The sequence below is a fragment of the Barbus barbus genome, assembly GCF_936440315.1.
Source record: "Barbus barbus genome assembly, chromosome: 11".
Lineage (NCBI taxonomy): Eukaryota > Metazoa > Chordata > Actinopteri > Cypriniformes > Cyprinidae > Barbus > Barbus barbus.
In genome coordinates, this window is record NC_136739.1 from 8,826,762 (window position 1) to 8,844,350 (window position 17,589).

General features: G+C 35.6%; 1 protein-coding gene across 1 annotated transcript in view; it reads left to right on the plus strand.

Moving 5' to 3' along the window:
- Nucleotides 1-17,589, plus strand: part of LOC306876709 (N-chimaerin) — a 61,750-nt gene that overhangs the window by 22,317 nt on the left and 21,844 nt on the right. The window contains exon 6 of the mRNA XM_079428064.1: nt 6,217-6,505. Within this exon, the coding sequence (XP_079284190.1) occupies nt 6,217-6,505 (289 nt within the window). The remainder of the gene's footprint in view (nt 1-6,216; nt 6,506-17,589) is intronic.

A 17,589-nucleotide genomic window follows, 5' to 3' on the forward strand; every position in this document is an offset into this window, starting at 1 on the left:
AAAACCTTCTATTTTTTTATTTTTTTAGCAGGGAACATTTTACAAAATGCTACAAATATACTAAGTATGTTAAATCATGTCAGCAATGTGTTAAAACATGCTGTCAATGTGTTAATTGCTAGAAATATGCTAGCAACAAGTTAATTCATGTTAGTAATGTGTTGCCATGCTAGTACAGTCCAAAAATATCGGCACCCTTGGTAAAGGCTGTGAAAATTAATCTGCATTAATTCTTTTGATCTTTTATTTTAAAAATTCACAAAAATCTAACCTTTCATTAGATGATAAGAATTTAAAATAGGGGAAAATATCAATATGAAATAAATGTTTTTCTCAAATACACGTTGGACACAATTATTGGCACCCCTAGAAATTGTTATGAGTGAAATATCTCTGAAATATATTCCCATTCATATTCACAATTTTGAGCACTCCAGGGTGATTATGAACATGAAGTTATACAGCCTTGGCTTCCTGTTTCACAGAAATATAAATAGGAGGGAAAATAAAGCCCAAATTCCCTTAATCATCCATCACAATGAGAAAAATCTACATCGTCCTAATGCACGGTGAGAAGGAGAGTTTGAGTGAAGTGAAGTGAAGTGAAGTGAAGTGACATACGGCCAAGTATGGTGACCCATACTTGGAATTTGTGCTCTGCATTTAACCCATCCAACGTGAACACACACACACCGTGAACACACACCCGGAGCAGTGGGCAGCCATTTATGCTGCGGCGCCCGGGGAGCAGTTGGGGGTTCGGTGCCTTGCTCAAGGGCACCTCACTCGTGGTATTGAGGGTGGAGAGAGCGCTGGTTTGCGCGTTGATCGGTTTGCGCGTTGCTGCTTCAAATCTAATACACCTCATCTCACGAGCTGGCCTGTTTTGACGGCACACTTACGCTCACATCCGCATGTACACATGTCGTCGGCATGGAAGTTCTTCATTGTGAGTGAGGCAGACACAAAGTTCGCAATTTTTTAAAGCCAAAGCAGAAGTGTTGTGTCTCCCAGCAACACAACTGTGGTGTTTCGATACTAAATGAATTCTATCAGTTGATGTGGATTTGTAATTGACTGAATGTCTTTAGGTTACTGTTTTTCAATGCAAACACCATAGAAGCCATATAGTTAGGCTACTTTTTTTACCATGATAATGAGGTGCTGTTCTTTTGATTATGTATAAAAGATGAGGTTGTTACAGTTTTCACAATGGTACTGTCAAATGTACATCTGCATCCCAACTCAAAAGCTCAAAATATTAACTCAAAATATGGCATAAAGCTTCAAACAATGGCATAAATCTGTTCAAAATAATCATTATTAATAATCTCAGTTACAATCTCAGGGAAATAATCGACAATTATGATTTTTGTCATAATCGTGCAGCCCTAATTTGAATCCTTCAAATCAAACGATTCATTCAAAACGGCCGATTCAGTTAGAAACTAAAAAAGTGTGCCCATCTGAATGGACCGTTGAATCACTGGCTCACTCGATTCGTTCAAAAACTGATTCATTCAAGAAACAAAACAGTGTTGCTATACACTGGTATAAAATTAATAGCATATTTGTGCACGCGCGCATGTGCTGATATTAAGAAAAGTACATTGCTTGTGCAATGAATATAAAAACATAACTCATACATGGGTTCTATAAGGCATCCTTAATTCATAATTTATTCATGAATTATAAGGGCATTCTAACTGCATTCTAATAGGCTTCATCGCACAGTGAATGCTTTCAAGATGTGTTTTTGTTTGATTTTGCAAAGTCCTATCGTCTCTCAATCCCTCACAGTCACACATACAGCACAATAACATTATGTCAAGGGAATGTCTTTAAGTTTTAATCAAGGAGAAATCATACATTTTCTTTTGTCTTCGTTTTAAAGAACTTCAAAAGTTGCGCTTGGACCATTTTGCATGAAAAAAAAAGAAAACATGCTTCCGTTTGTGCACAGCTTGAAGTACTGAGTACAGTACTGAGTTCTGATTGGCCAATCGCCGTTATTTAGTTTGTGAATTATCATAGGTAGGCTAGAGAATTTTAACTTTATTTTAATTTCATTTGCATGATAAGTTTTACATAATACACATTATTAATCTAAAGGGGAAGGTAAGATGGGATGGTGGTTTAACTGAAGGGATGCTTGTCATTTTTTTTCAACCAGGGGGATGCCATTCCTCCACATCCCCCCTCAATTCGAGCGAAATTTTGCAATATCTCTGTTTGCATTGAACTTAATGTCGTAACTTTGCAGATATTGTTTATGCTCAAACAGCAACATTACACACTAGCTAACGTTAAAAAAGTGAAATATTCATATGCTAGAAATATTATAGCATTGTTTTAAAACATCAGCAAATGTTGAAACATCTTAGAAACATTTTTTGAACTTCAAACTTAAGCTTTTAAAAATGATTTCAAACTTTCAGACCCGACTTTGTCAAGCCAACATCAAAATTGGTCTTCAAACTACTCTTCCAGTTAATTTTGCATTTCCAAATTTTGTGAGTAAAATACCTCTATAAAGATGTTCTATGCAGCAACTGAGATTATTAGGGGTTTCACTGACTGGTTGCTAATGTTGTCAGATTCATTTCTGAGGAACACCCAGAAACCACCTGTGCAAAACTAACCTTACAGCTCACTTCTGTTCTACCTCAGCATTTGTGTCTGAAACTTTTGCCCCTGTAACCTCTCATGATCAAAACCTTGTGTTAGTATCCCATCCGTCTGTGACCTAGATCTCGACCCTTTCTCCAGTCTCTCTGCCGTATCTTGACCTCGTCTCGACCCCTGTGTGTTTGGCTGATGTGTGATTCGTTTGGATGTGGAGCAGCACAGTGAAGGGCATACGGGTTTGAGAAATGTGCTGTGTTTCTCACAAATCTGTCCAGCATTATTTTGCGTATGGAATGAAGTCTGTCCTTGAAGAGACTAATGTCTCCTAATCGGATTAGTATGATGCGTGTTTACTTCGGCTGGTTTTTGCTGTTCAGTCATCACTAGGGTTTTAAAAAGGCCGTTATTTTACATTTTTGGGTAACACTTTAGAATAAGAATGAACAATACTTCTACAGCATTTATTAATCGGAGTTAATGTTAATTTCAGCATTTACTGATGCATTATTAAATTCACAAATTGTGTTTGTTAACATTAGTTAATGAGTAAACAATGAACAACTGTATTTTCATTAACATTAACAAAGTTTAATAAATAGTGTAATAAAGTTCATTGTTTGTTCATGTTAGTTAATACATTAACTAATGTTAATAAATGGAACCTTATTCTAAAGTGTTACCCATTTTTGTGTAATATTGGTCAAAGTTTCATATATTAAATCAAGTTGTACACAATTTTTTCTTTTTTAGTGTTTACTTTTTTCAGGTTTAGGGCAATGTCACGTTTCAGCCTCTCACTGACCCCTAGAATTAAATAAGCTGATTTTACTTCTGTTTCATGAATACTCTGTATAAACAGCCTTTGTTATCATCGGTTATAGTCTGCACACTGTGACTCTGTGTCTTTTAGCAGGCACTGGCAGTGTGTTGATGTGTAAACGTGGGTAATACACAGAACATTTGACAGGAAGGACATTTATAATATTACAAAATATTTGTATTTCAAACAAGCACTTCTCTTTTGATTGCAACTCCCCCACAAAATATTTTGAGCACAACTGGTTTCAACATTGATATTATTAAGAAATGTTTCTTGAGCATCAAATTAGCATTTTAGAATGATTTCTGAAGGATCATGTGATACTGAAGAATGGCGTAATGATGCTGAAAATCCAGCTTTGATCACAGGATTAAATGACATTTTACAATATATTCAAATAGAAAACGGTTATTTTAAATTGTAATAATATTTAACAGCACTATTACTATTGCTGTTTTTAGTTTTTTTTTTTTTAAACAAATCATTTAAATGCAACCTTAATGAGCATAAGAGACTTCTTTCAAAAACAATGAATCGAAGTGTATGTTAATGTAAAAATTGTGCTGTAAAAGCTGTGTTTGTGTGTGTGTGTGTGTCCGAGACACAAAAAGTCTCGAGATAATCCCTTTTAATCTGTTCGCTTGAGCAGACGGTTGGCCACACACTGCTACACACTGCACGTGCTGACATTCTAGTCCAAAATCTCTCTCTCTCTGTGTGTGCGTGTGTGTGTGTGTGTGTGTGCGTGTGTGTGCGTGCGTGTGCGTGCGTGTGTGTGCGCATGTGTGTGTGTGTGTCTCAGCCGCTCTCTTGTGCTCATTCTCAGGCATGTGATTCCTCAGAGAAAGCAGCTGTTGTGTCCTGTGCGCAAAAGCTTTAACATCAAAGAGCTCTATTGCCATCAGGCTTTAATGACATTAGCCTTTGTGCATGTGGTTGTTTCTGTGTGTGGTGTATCTTTCTGATGTCACACAAACCTCTGTGTGTGTGCGTGTAGCTGTTTCTTATATGAACTCCTTGTGTGTATCTGTAAGTGTTTTCAGATCCGTCTGCATCTGATTTTGGGTGTGCTTGTGTGTAAGTCTAGGTTTGTGTGTGTGAGTCTCTGTGGGATCATAATCAAACTCCAACAGGAAGCACATGCATTATAAAACCTCAGCTGTCCTATGATTTCCAGTGGCTCATAACAGCATTACCATCTCTGATCAGGTTATAAAAGATTGTCCTAGAGATTCAGGGATCAAACCGCTGTTTTCTAATACCGTTTGATACAAATATTTAAATACAAATATTCATTTTCTAAAACTTGTTACGATGTCATTATATGCACATTCATTCTTTGTTTTATGTATGCTAAAACTGCTTTATAAATGCCACCACTCTGTTTACATTCACAATTATGAATTATATTATGAATCTCTGACTATAAATTTATATATTTTCAATTCAAACAGTGAGGGAGAAAGTGAGTAGTTTGGATAAATTACTGTTGGTAATTTAGTGATTCTTTGTTCAAAAATGAACATGGTCGTGATGTCAAATATTAATATATGACCGCCCACATCTACACATCAACGGCTATTCAGAATTCAGCAACTTGGCCCTCGACAATGAGGTCTCTAGTAGAAAGATTTCAGCATCAAAATTCTCATCTCAGTGACAATTTGAATTCAACAATAACCTGATATGAAAATTAATTCAGTTTACACGAGTACTATACACATATATCTGCACAGTTTTGTTTTATTTAACTGGTTTGCACTCTATCTATTCTGCCATGTGCCTTATGCCACTTTATTTATCTCCTTTTTTATTTTTCTACAATGTCCTCAGACTGATAAGCTCCTCTTGCACTATATATATTCACTCTATACATATACACATATATCTGCACAGTTTTGTTTTATTTAACTGGTTTGCACTCTATCTGCCATGTGCCTTATGCCACTTTATCTATCTCTTTCTTTATTTTTCTACAATGTCCTCATTTGTATATCTGTATAGTTGTATGTACATATGTTTAAACTGTATTTATCTGTATTAGAACGTCTACTGTCAGTGTCTTAAATGTTAACTGTATGCACCAAGGGTCTGAGAGTAACGCAATTTCAATTCTCTGTATGTATGTGCCGTACATGTGGAAGAATTGACAATAAAGCAGACTTGACTTGACAAGGGCTGCGCAATATTGGAAAAAAAAGCGACATTGTGATATTTTGTTCTTCTGCTGTATATTACGGAATGAAAAAATATAGGAATTTTCAGCAGATGACCTGAATAGCTGCATTTGGATTATGAATTTTGTAAACTAATATTCAAATACTGGCCAATAATAGCACAGATTGTGTACAAACAGATGTTTCAAAATCAGCCTGTTGGGTGGAAGATCAATTAATATTGAAGGGTGGATATTAAATATAATTGGTGCAAAAGCCTAGATAAACTTAAAATAGGTAAAATGGTTAAAAATACAGTGATAACCATGTAGAATAGATGTTTAAATGTATGTGTAAACTGGGCTATGAACTGTCTCTCTCTGTGTGTGTGTGTGTGTGTGTGTGTGGGAGTATCAGGTCTTCATATTGATCAACATATGAGCTCGTTACTCTCCAGGTTCATTACTACTACAAACCAAAGTACAGGAAGTTGATACATCCAGAGATGTTGTGTGTGTGTGTGTGTGTGTCCGTGTCTCATTTCTCTGTGGATCGTCTCACAGCTGTGTGTTACAGCACTCGAGTCCAACGCACACTCTCTTTCTCTCTCAGCTTTGGGAATCAGACCCGAAACTTCCGTCTGTTTTATGATGGGAAGCATTTTGTGGGAGAGAAGCGCTTCGAGTCCATCCACGACCTGGTAACGGACGGCCTGATCACGCTGTACATTGAGACCAAAGCCGCCGAATACATATCTAAGATGACCATCAACCCCATCTATGAGCACGTGGGCTACACCACCCTGAACCGCGAGCCGGCACTGAAGAAAGCCCTGCCCGTCTGCAGAGACATACCCGACGGGAAGGACGCCGCCGGAGAAGAGACCGGCCTGGAGGAGAGGGTGAGATGCTGCAATGCCGTTACCCAGCATGCCTATTTGTGTTTGTCTTGTCATGATATTTCATGAGTTTTGCCCTCAGATGACCTCTGCTTCAGCCATATTTGTGACAGGGATGAAGAGTTCAGTTATAGCGATTATAAATATGTTTTCTACTGTGGAAATGATCCTTCATTGCCATCATGGTCTTGTGCACCATCTCGGTCTCCCAATTAAATTCTTAGTTTGGTTGTGTTTGTTGTTTTAAGAAAGATATGAGCTTTGGCAAAATGGTGTTTTTTTTTTAATCTTTTTTTTTCTCCAGATGTCAGGCTGATTATCGCCCGTTTTCTTGTGGTTTCTGGTGGTGCTCTGATTTAGTTTTTTGCTTTATGGCCTGAAAGCTTGAGATGTGTTCCTCATTGGAACCGTTATGCTAAATGACAGCATACTGTCCAGCTATAGTCAAGCTACCCAAAGCTACCCATTTGAAACAATAGTCAACTATCGGTGACTGTGACTAATAAATAGTAGTTAAATACATATACAAGCTATTTAAGTGGTCAGTGTAACACTTACACTGTTACAAAAGATTTCTATTTGTAGTAGATGCTGTTCTTTTGAACTTACAAAAAATCTATCACGATTTTCACAAAATATGAAGCAGCAGAACTGTTTTTAACATCGATCATAATAAGAAATGTTTCTTGAGCAGCAAATAAGTATATTCGAAAGATTTCTGAAGGAACATGTGACACTGAAGACTGGAGTAATGATGCCAAAAATCCAACTTTACATCACAGAAATGTATTACATTAAAATAAAAATAAAAAATGGAAAAAGGTTTATTTAAATTATAATATTTCACAATGTTACAATTGTATAAGTATACTATTTTTACTGTATTTTTGATTAACTTTTTGAGTGTTAAACGCTTTGAGTGTCTAGAAAAGCGCTAGGGCTGCACGATAAATCCCATGGGATGAACCTGCGCATCTCGTCAGTAAAGCCAGTTCTGTGATTAATAGTAAATCTCCATCTCATGCTTTCAGATGGTGCGGCATTTAATACACAGAGCCGTAGTTCCTGACAAGCTATGCTATATCATGTTCATAATCGAATGTGCGTCATCTGTGATTATGAACACGATATTGTCAGCGATCTACGGCTCTGTGTATTAAATGCTACTCCATCTGAAAGCATGTGATGGAGATTTACTACTATTCACAGAACCGGCTTTACTGACAAGATGTGCATGACAATCACATGCGATTTATCGTGCAGCCCTAAAAAGCGCTATATAAATGCAACAAATTATTATTATATTATTATTATAATATTTAGAATGATCAGCATTTTGACTCACAAGAGTAGAAAACATCTGTTTATTGGATGTGAGTGATAGAAGAGCTGCTGTCATGACGACAAGACATCCCATAGTGCTGTGAGCTTTCAGATAAAGGAACGATTAATTGTCACTTCAGTTTTCAGCAGGACACTAAACCCTGAAAGATTACAGATTTCCCACTATGACAAGTGTAATGGAGAGGATAACTGCACACTCTGGCCAAGATGAATGGCTGATTAAGGTGATCTGACTGATCATGTTCATCTTAAAAGCCTTTTGAAAGCTGTTTGTGCTCATGCTGGCAATGCAAGGTCAAGTCCAGCTCACAATATTTCCTGATCCCATCCCCATCAACTGCCCCATAAGAGTGGCAAAATGGCTAAAAATAATGTTAAATAACAAAGAAAATGCTGTCATCATTTACTCACCCTCATGACGTTCCAAACATGTATGACTGACTTTCTTCTGCAAAACACACAAGATATTTTGAAAAATGTTGGTAACCAAATAGTTTTTGTTCCCTTTGACTTACATTGTATTTTTTACCGTATAATGGGAACCGAAAGTCTTCAAAATAGCTTATTTTGTGTTTTGCAGAAGAAAGTGAGTCATACAGGTTTGATACAACATGAGAGTGAATAAATTATGACAGAATTTGTAGTTTTGGGTGAACTGTCCCTTTAAGCAGGTGTGTGGGTGATTTTGTCCTTCTGTACAGCTGTGATTTGTCTCGAGTTAATGAAGAGCAGCTGACAGATGCACAGACTGAATTTATCTCTTCATTAATTCATGCATGTAATCAGACAATCGGGGATGATTTAAACGTGCAGTAATTACTCACAGCGGCTTGTCACTGGTCCTCACTGAGGCTCAGTCTGCTGGGAAAGCCATTTTCAAGGGCATAAATATTATGATGACAGTGTTTGTGTATTAATCTGATATGTGATGTTCTGTTGATGTCAGGTCTGTTTTGAACAGATATGCTTTGTTTCATAAATGTCCCAGTGCAGTGTGTTTGTGGGATCGTCTGTTCCGTGTGACTGTATCCAGACCAGCACGTCTTCAGCAGAACTGTAGTATGTCACAGTAACAGACAGTCATATCCTGGAGGCCAGCAGGTATGATTAACACACTGTCTTTGATAATATGAGCACAGATAATGAAAGAAAAAAAAACTCTGCCAGCCTTTCTGTGTCCAGTGCTGGCTTTTGACCATTAACCTTCAATATCAGTCCTCGGATGAGAAGTTTTATTACTTAATTGATTGTGTTACGACCCCGGACAAAAACTGCTTATCCACTCTACTTTTTCACACACTTTTCAGTCCAAAGATCAAAAGCCACTCAGTTTATCTATTTGGATTCTTACTTAATCTTATTTTTTTAGACATATTTTGGCCATATCATCATGAGTTGAAACAGTTATGAAAGTATTTGCATATCAGCTGATGTTTGTACCAGTGAGCGCTGCATGAGTAAGATGGCATCTTTTCTCATGTTTACTTGAGACAGTAAAGAGAGACATTGCCTTGGTTGCTGTAGGACATTTAGAGCGTGTTGAATGAACACTTGTGTAAAATGTGGTTATGCACTTTCTTTAGCAATGTTTCTGTTCATTTCTGCCCTTACAAGACTGGTGTGTTGTAATTTTTAGAGGGTTAGGCTGAACGATGCATGGTGTTTAAACAGCCTTAGCCTATTATTTTTTTTATTATTATTGTTTTATATATATATATATATATATATATATATATATATATATATATATATATATATATATATATATATATATATATATATATATATATATATATATCTTCCATGCTTTCCCTGACCCTTAAGACCAAAGTTGGGTTACACTTTATTTTAGTGTCCTTGTCAAATTGTAGTTATGTATTTGTATTATTATTTAAGAACATTTACTTACTGTAAGATTAGGATTGGGGTTTTTTTTAGTGTTGATTGCATGTAATTATGCATAAATGACTTATTTATTACACTAATTTATTACAGTAAATACATTACATGTAATGAGTAACAGGGTCACGAAAATAACAGCAGGAATATTGGACTGCTGTCACTTTAAGAGCTGCCCGGATACAATATACTGTTACCAGTTTTGGGTAAGTTACTCAAAAAAGTAATCCACTACAAGTTACTAATTACTTCTTTGCAAATGTAATTTGATTACATTACTGATTACTGCGTTCAAAAAGTAATCTAATTACGAATTACTTTACGCTCAAGTTACTTCCAAGTTTAATTTACTTTTCAAGTTATCAAACCTAAAAAATACACTACAAAGTGAAACTCATAGTTCGTTCATTAATTTAATATGACATTAGTATAATATACTGAAAAATTACAAGAGTATTAAAACAGCAACTTCAACCATCACTTCGCTTTTTCCTGATAACAGCGAAAAGAACTTAATGTTTCATAATTTGTGATCGTACAGATAAGAGTTTGAAGCTGTAAAATGTCTACTTTTATTTGTACACAATATCAACATACAGTATATTGCAATATCAACAACCTTTTTGTTTGCTTTTGTAAAATAAAGAAAACAAATAGAGAGAGCATTCTACATTCTCAGTCTCAGCGACTATCTTCCTGAAACGAACGAAAACTCAGCGACACACATACATGAGAAATGTATTTTAAAAAAGCTTGAAGTGTCTATTTTTAAATGGTCATGTCGAAAACAAGTATTTTCTGATAAAATAATCTGTATGAAACCAACGTTAGGTAGTCTTGAGCTCATCTATAATGTGATCACTCCCACTCACGTTGCGAGCTATAAAATCATCCACGTGAAACCAGGCTTGAGACGCGCGAATGTTTGAACACCCACATCGCCTCTGTAAACAAAGAAAGATTCATCAAGTTCATCTTGGCTACTTTTAGTTTTTGAAGACCCGCTGTGAGGAATAAGCCTTAAATTTACCTCAAAAGAAGAATGCGATGCCGATGCATCTTAATCCAGCGGATCTCATTGTAATGATTCATTTATTTTTATTTATATTAGTGTTATTGTGACAAACGTGAACACATTCACTTGTTGAACTTTTTCCAAACTATAATGGCAGAATAAAATGTGTGAAATCGAGTGCAACATTTTGAAATATGATAGGCAAACTTTCATTACATCTGAATGTTGTTGAACTCGTCTGCATTAGCTTGCAATCTCTGGTGATTTATTAAAGGGCATACTGATGCGCAAAACATGATTCTTACTACTTATTTTTTACTTCTTATTTTTGCATTTGTAACTTAAGTAATGCAATTTTATTGAAATTAGAAACTAATCAAATTACATACATTTTAAATGTAACGCATTACATTACTGCATTACCAGGAAAAGTAATTAGAATACAGTAACGCGTTACTAAGTAGCGTTATACCCAACTCTAAATGTTACACTGTTTAGTTTCTCAGCTGTTTGCTTTCACTTAAGACCTAAATTACTGTGTTTTTCCGAGGATACATGCAAAGACGAGCATTTTTACACACATAAGTGTCTCTCAGACAGCTCTCAGATTGCATTTCAGCGGCTTAAAATCACTTGTTTTTAAACTGCAATGCTTAAAAACACAGGCAAACAATACTTTTCCGTGACACAACACAGCAACATCACGTGAGCTTGTAACCACAATAGAGACTATAGTCCAAAATCTCTACCGGTTGACAAATTTCTACTGGTTAATCGTGTCTACCGATATATCGCCCACTCCTAATCAGCATAGTTTGCGCACGTCCAGAATTTTCTAACCGAGAATTCTCTTTATGCTCAGCTCGCAACAACACGTTGAGGTGGTAACACTGTACAAAGATATTTTTATCAGTCATAACTTCGAGAGAGAAAGAAACTTTTGAGTAGGGTTGTCGAAATTAATCATGGCATCGATGTATCTCGATGCGGATGTGAACGATTCTGCATTGATGCATTAATAGACCATAATTGATTATAGCCTACTGACGTCATTCGCATACGCCTGTTATGCGAGTATTAAAAATGTACTCTCTATTTTTAAATTTGAGCTTGGCTGAATCGAATCGTTGACATGATAATCGTAATCGAATTGAATCGTGAAACCAGTGCCGATTGACACCCCTACTTTCGAGTGCACATCTATTGAACATCTGTATTCATGCCGTGTTCTATCAGATGGAATATGCTTTAAAAGACTGTGTTCAGCTGTATGCATCTAAAGCCTGGAATACACTACGCGATTTTTGCCCTGATTTTACAGACTGAGCAAGTTGACGCTAGTTGAGGAAGGTCAGAGCCAGTCTGCAGATTACAGCTGACAGATTCCACAGAAAATCGCGTAGTGTACGATGGTCACAGACACGATTTTTTTAGCTTCAGACTTTGATTCTATCCAGTCGGAGGATATCAAACATGTTTGATATTTTCAGCCGATTTTAGAACGCATATGATTTCTTTTGTCATGCGTCTCCTAGCAACAGGGCGCACGTTTCTGTGTGAGTTCGTTGTGATCAGAACAACTTTAAAGTCTGATGTATGATGCCTAATGTTTTAAAAATCTGTTTTGATTTTAAAAGTTATGTAGTGTATTCCAGCCTTAAGCTAGTTTTGTCAAAAATACCGACTTCAGGACCAGTCAGTACTGAAAGTTTTAAAAATGTCAATTTCCTGCTAACATTTGAGCGCTACTGAGCTGATTCTTAAACACTGCTGATTAGCCAATGTGTTCACATGCTCAACAGATATGACTGTGATTGGTTACAATGATCATCGCTTCACTGCCCAGCAAGCGATTGAAGACGTATTTATTCAGTCATTGCAGACAAAGCCATTGCAGTTCCTTCTGATTGGCTGAGAATGTTTGAATTTAACCAAACAGCTGCTTTGTTTTTGTTTGGCAGTGTAACGGTCACATTGTAGAGAGAGAGACGGAGACGGCCTGTTTAACGGACAGTAAGATTCTGCTAATAAGACAGAGACCGAGCATTCAGTCTGCGTGAGTGACTGAGAGCAGATTGCTTGTTTGATGGCGGTTGGGGTTGTGTATCTTGGCAGTATCGAGCGGTCATCCTCTATTCACCCTCATTAGGCTTGTTAAAAGATTATCACATGGTTAAAAAAAGAACCAATACACCTCTCTGGCCTTGCTTATCAACGCTGACCTCAAAAGATATATCAACACTTAAGCTGAATTTGTGAATTTTGTATTAGATGCAAAGTGGCATGTGAGTTGAAGTGCTGCTAAAGCTTTTCTCAGAACTAACTTCATTTAAAAAAAAAAAAATTAAAATCCTTTGTCTTTGAATCAGCTGGTGATTTTTAGTGGGTGTATACAGTATGTTTATTCTTTTAACATTGAAAGGAATTGTTCAGCAAAAACTGAAAATTTGATAAATATACTCACCCCCAGGTCATCAGATACTATATATATATATATATACATGTAGATGAGTTTGTTTCTTCATGTGAACAAATTTGGCATTACATCACTTGCTCACCAATGGATCCTAGTTTACAGTGAATGGGTGCCGTCAGAATGAGAGTCCAAACAGCTGATAAAAACATCACAATAATCCACATCACTCCAGTCCATCAATTGAGGTCAGGTGAAGAGAAAAGCTGTGTTTGTAAAAAAAAAACCAAATCCATCATTAAGATGTTTTTTTATATATTTACTTACTTTTTATACTACCTTTATTGAGAGTATCTTGAGTTTTTCTTTTTTTTATGCTGGTACTCCTCACTCTCTCTCTAATAGGAACAATAATCCCACATTTTTTTAGCTTCAGACTTTGATTCTATCCAGTCGGAGGATATCAAACATGTTTGATATTTTCAGCCGATTTTAGAACGCATATGATTTAATTTGTCATGCGTCTCCTAGCAACAGGGCGCACGTTTCTGTGTGAGTTCGTTGTGATCAGAACAACTTTAAAGTCTGGTAGTGTATGATCTTCAGTCACATAGTGTATGATGCCCAGTTTTCCTTTGTCACTATTTATAGGAACAATAATCGTTTGCAGACCTTAGTTAGGACTAGCTCAAAAATGATTGGTGTGCCTTTGCGGAGTCTAGCAGAATTCTACGAGCAACAAATGCTAAGGAAAACTCGTAGTATCACGGGAGATGACTCTCATCCCTTGAAGGTTTACTTTGAATTACTGCCCTCTGGAAGAAGATTTAGAAGCATTAAATGTTCATCAAATAGATATGCAATTCAAAGTCTTAATAATTATTATTATTATTTTTTTAATTTAATTATGAAGCATGTTGTAGGGTTGTGTTTCTATTTTTTTACTTATTTATCTTTTGTATCATCTGTGATATTTTGTGTATTCTATATGGTGCTACTACCCTACTTGAATTGCCCCTTGTGGGATTAATAAAGTTGTTAACTTAACGTACCCCATGAGATTTTAAGTAAATATTTTAATTTATTGGCCTTTGCATATTTACTTAAAAATTTTTTTTAATCTTTTTTAAAGTTTTTATCCAAATTATTTTACATGGCTATTGTTATTAGAGTTAAAATGGCATGAAAAGTTCTCAATTTGTGTGACCAGGGTTTAGGAAACCTGCTTTAAAGCATAATTTCGTAAATTGTTTTGCTTAAAGTGTGACTTGAATATCCAAATACTTTTTGTTTACATTAGATTGCCCTATACACTATATATTTTACATTTTCCTCCAGGGATCTACTAACTAGCATTATGACGTATAATATTGCATAAAATGATCTGGTGGTCTGAGGTTCCATATGCAAAATGAGGTCTGTGAGTGTGAATATCTCTCCATGATGATTATTTTTGACTTGTCACTGGCGTAACTGCTGCAGTAAGAGAGCCGCAGGGCTCATTAGATCAAGCTAAAGCAGAAGCAGCTCCAGTGCGTCTCTATGTGTGTGTCAATGGAAAGTCCCAGTTTGGCTAATAATCATAGCCATAGTCTCTGGTGAAATATTGTGTTGGTCACGTCATATCTTACACGTCACACTTGTGTGAAGTTCCCTTGAATGTGAATAACACCAGCTCTTCATGACATCCGTTTATCTGTTACACTTGTAGCTGTAGTATTCTGTTTGATTAATATTTTTTTCCTCCTCACCCTCTTTGCGCTCAGCAGTAAATATTAGCGCTAAAGCGCTAGAATTTTCCATTGTGTGCTTACGAATCAGGAATGAAGCTCTATATTAAGCTGGCTTGTTTAGATATCCTCTCTAACACCGATAAACACTGTGCATCAGTGAAGAGGGCTCTGATGTAGGAGTTGTGTATGTCTTGAGATTGAAGAATAGTTTCAGTGTGTGAACAGGTTGAATGATTTCAGGCAGGAATTGTGTTTTAGGAGTGCTGTAATTTCCAGAAATCACCGCAGATGTTCATCAGTCTGGAAAAACACTGTTCATTCGTGCAGGAAACATGCACACGCCACACTTGACGTGATCTGTATAACGCAAACCTCTGATGGTTTTACAAAAATAGCATGCTCTTGTATATGTGGGTTAGTGATGGACTGATATATCTGCCAGAGTGAATCATCTGTTGGGTTTTTTGACCTGTTTGAGGTTAATAACATCCTGTAATTGGGCCAACATCTTTCCAAAGTTTCAAAATCTTTACTATAAAATACTTTTATCCATCAATTTAAAGTTTATATATTTTTCTCATATATATACATATATATGTATATTTATATATACATATATATATATATATATGTATATTTATATACATATAAAGTAAATATATATATGTATATATATATATGTATATATATGTGTGTGTGTGTGTGTGTGTGTATGTGTGTATATATATATATATATATATATATATATATATATATATATATATATATATATATATATATATATATATATATATATATATATATATATATATATATATATATATATATATATATCACAGTTGTACAATGGCATTTTAGTGTCATGTAAAAAAGAAAAAAAATACGATTACAAGGATAAAGTCAAAATATACGAAAATAAAGTCATCACATTGTGAGATTAAATTCCTAATATTTTGAGAATAAAGTCAAAATTACCATAACAATGTTGTATTAATATGAGAATAAAGTCTTAGTTATTTATTTCATATGTTATTTCTGTGACTTTGTTCTCATATTGCTATGACTTTGTTCTGGTAATTTTGACTTTATTCTCAAAATATTTCAATCTCACAGTGCTTTGACTTTCTCTTGTAATTTTGACTTTTTATTGTTGTGATTTTATTATTATTATTATTAATTCCTTGTTTTTATTGCTGTGATTATTATTTTAATGACTATTTCACTTCCTTTTATGTAAAGCACTTTGAATTACCACTGTGTATGAAATGTGCTATATAGGACTGCAACAACTAATCGATAAAATCGATTATTATTGATAATGAAAATCGACAAAATTGGAAATGATCTGTCTTCACATATTTCAGAAGCAGAACATATTTTTATTTGCTAAAATAAAGTTTTCATGAGCAAAATGATCTCTCGTATCGCTCCATTTTCTCTAAGTGCCATTCATGTGCACTTACAGGTTTCACAGTAATTACCGTAGTAATTGTCTTGACCCTATTAGCAGCGACATATCTGATCTGACTGTTCAAACTAAAGATTCACACCTATTTAGCGCATCCTTTAACTCATCAGGACATATATACAGTGATTAAGTGATCAGATTTCCATTCGCTGGCTTTTGTTTGTACACTGATAGGCTTTAGTCTCAGCACAATATTCAACTGTTTTGAAGTTTAGTGGTTGGGAAGAACATTTTCAGACCCCATGACTATTTCAAAAGGTTGAGGTTTTAAAGATTGTCCGTTTGACTAAATTTAGTCCCTGTGAAAAGCTGAAATCTCAACTACATCAAATGGATTACAGTTGTATCAGAACAAGCATTGTGATACAGGTATGGGTTAAAAACACTTTCCTGGTCCATGCGAGTCTCTAGTGTATGTTTGTGTCTGTCCTTGCTCTCCTGTCATGCGGGGGAGATGGGAATGTTGCGTAACGCAATCGATCAGCAGTACACTGTGTGACAGTCAGAGGAAGTGAACAAGAAAGTTAGGAGAGAGAGAGAGATGGAGATAAAGAAGCCGGGCTCGTGTCTCATAATTCAGCAGTAAACGGCTGTAAACTCAAGGGCAGTGTGCACTTCACTGCTGTACAGCATCAACAACATCAACACTGCCTGCGAAGGCCAAACACAGTAGCTGTGACAACACTGGAACTGAGAAAAACATTGTTTTTGGTTCAATTGTGATTGTTGAAATTGATATCAAATCATTAATTTTGTTATGGATATCAGTTTAGGCGAACCCATCTGTCACAGGACGCCCATCTGTCTTATCATAGTATAAGAGACCCATAACTCAATTTTAACTCAATCTGCAGTTATTGTTTTGCTTTTGTAGCGTGGAATTGAAGTATGAAAATTCAGTCAAAAGATTTTTGTGCTTGTCTATGCAAAACACTCTGTGGATATTAGCCAGGGTGCTGCTATGCGGTTTGCTAAGGTGTTATGAATATTTTTAGGGTGTTGCATTGTGGTATTAGCTGGTTTCTAAGTGGTTGCTGCTCCAAGTAAAAAAAAACAACATTCAAAGACTGTATAATATGTTGTCCCTCCTTAAATGTACAGAACCATTGAAATGTTTGGGGTCGTAAGATTTAAAAAACAAACATAAGTCTGTTATGTTCACCAATAATGGGTTTATTTGATCAAAAATGCAGTAGAAGTAATATTATGAAATAT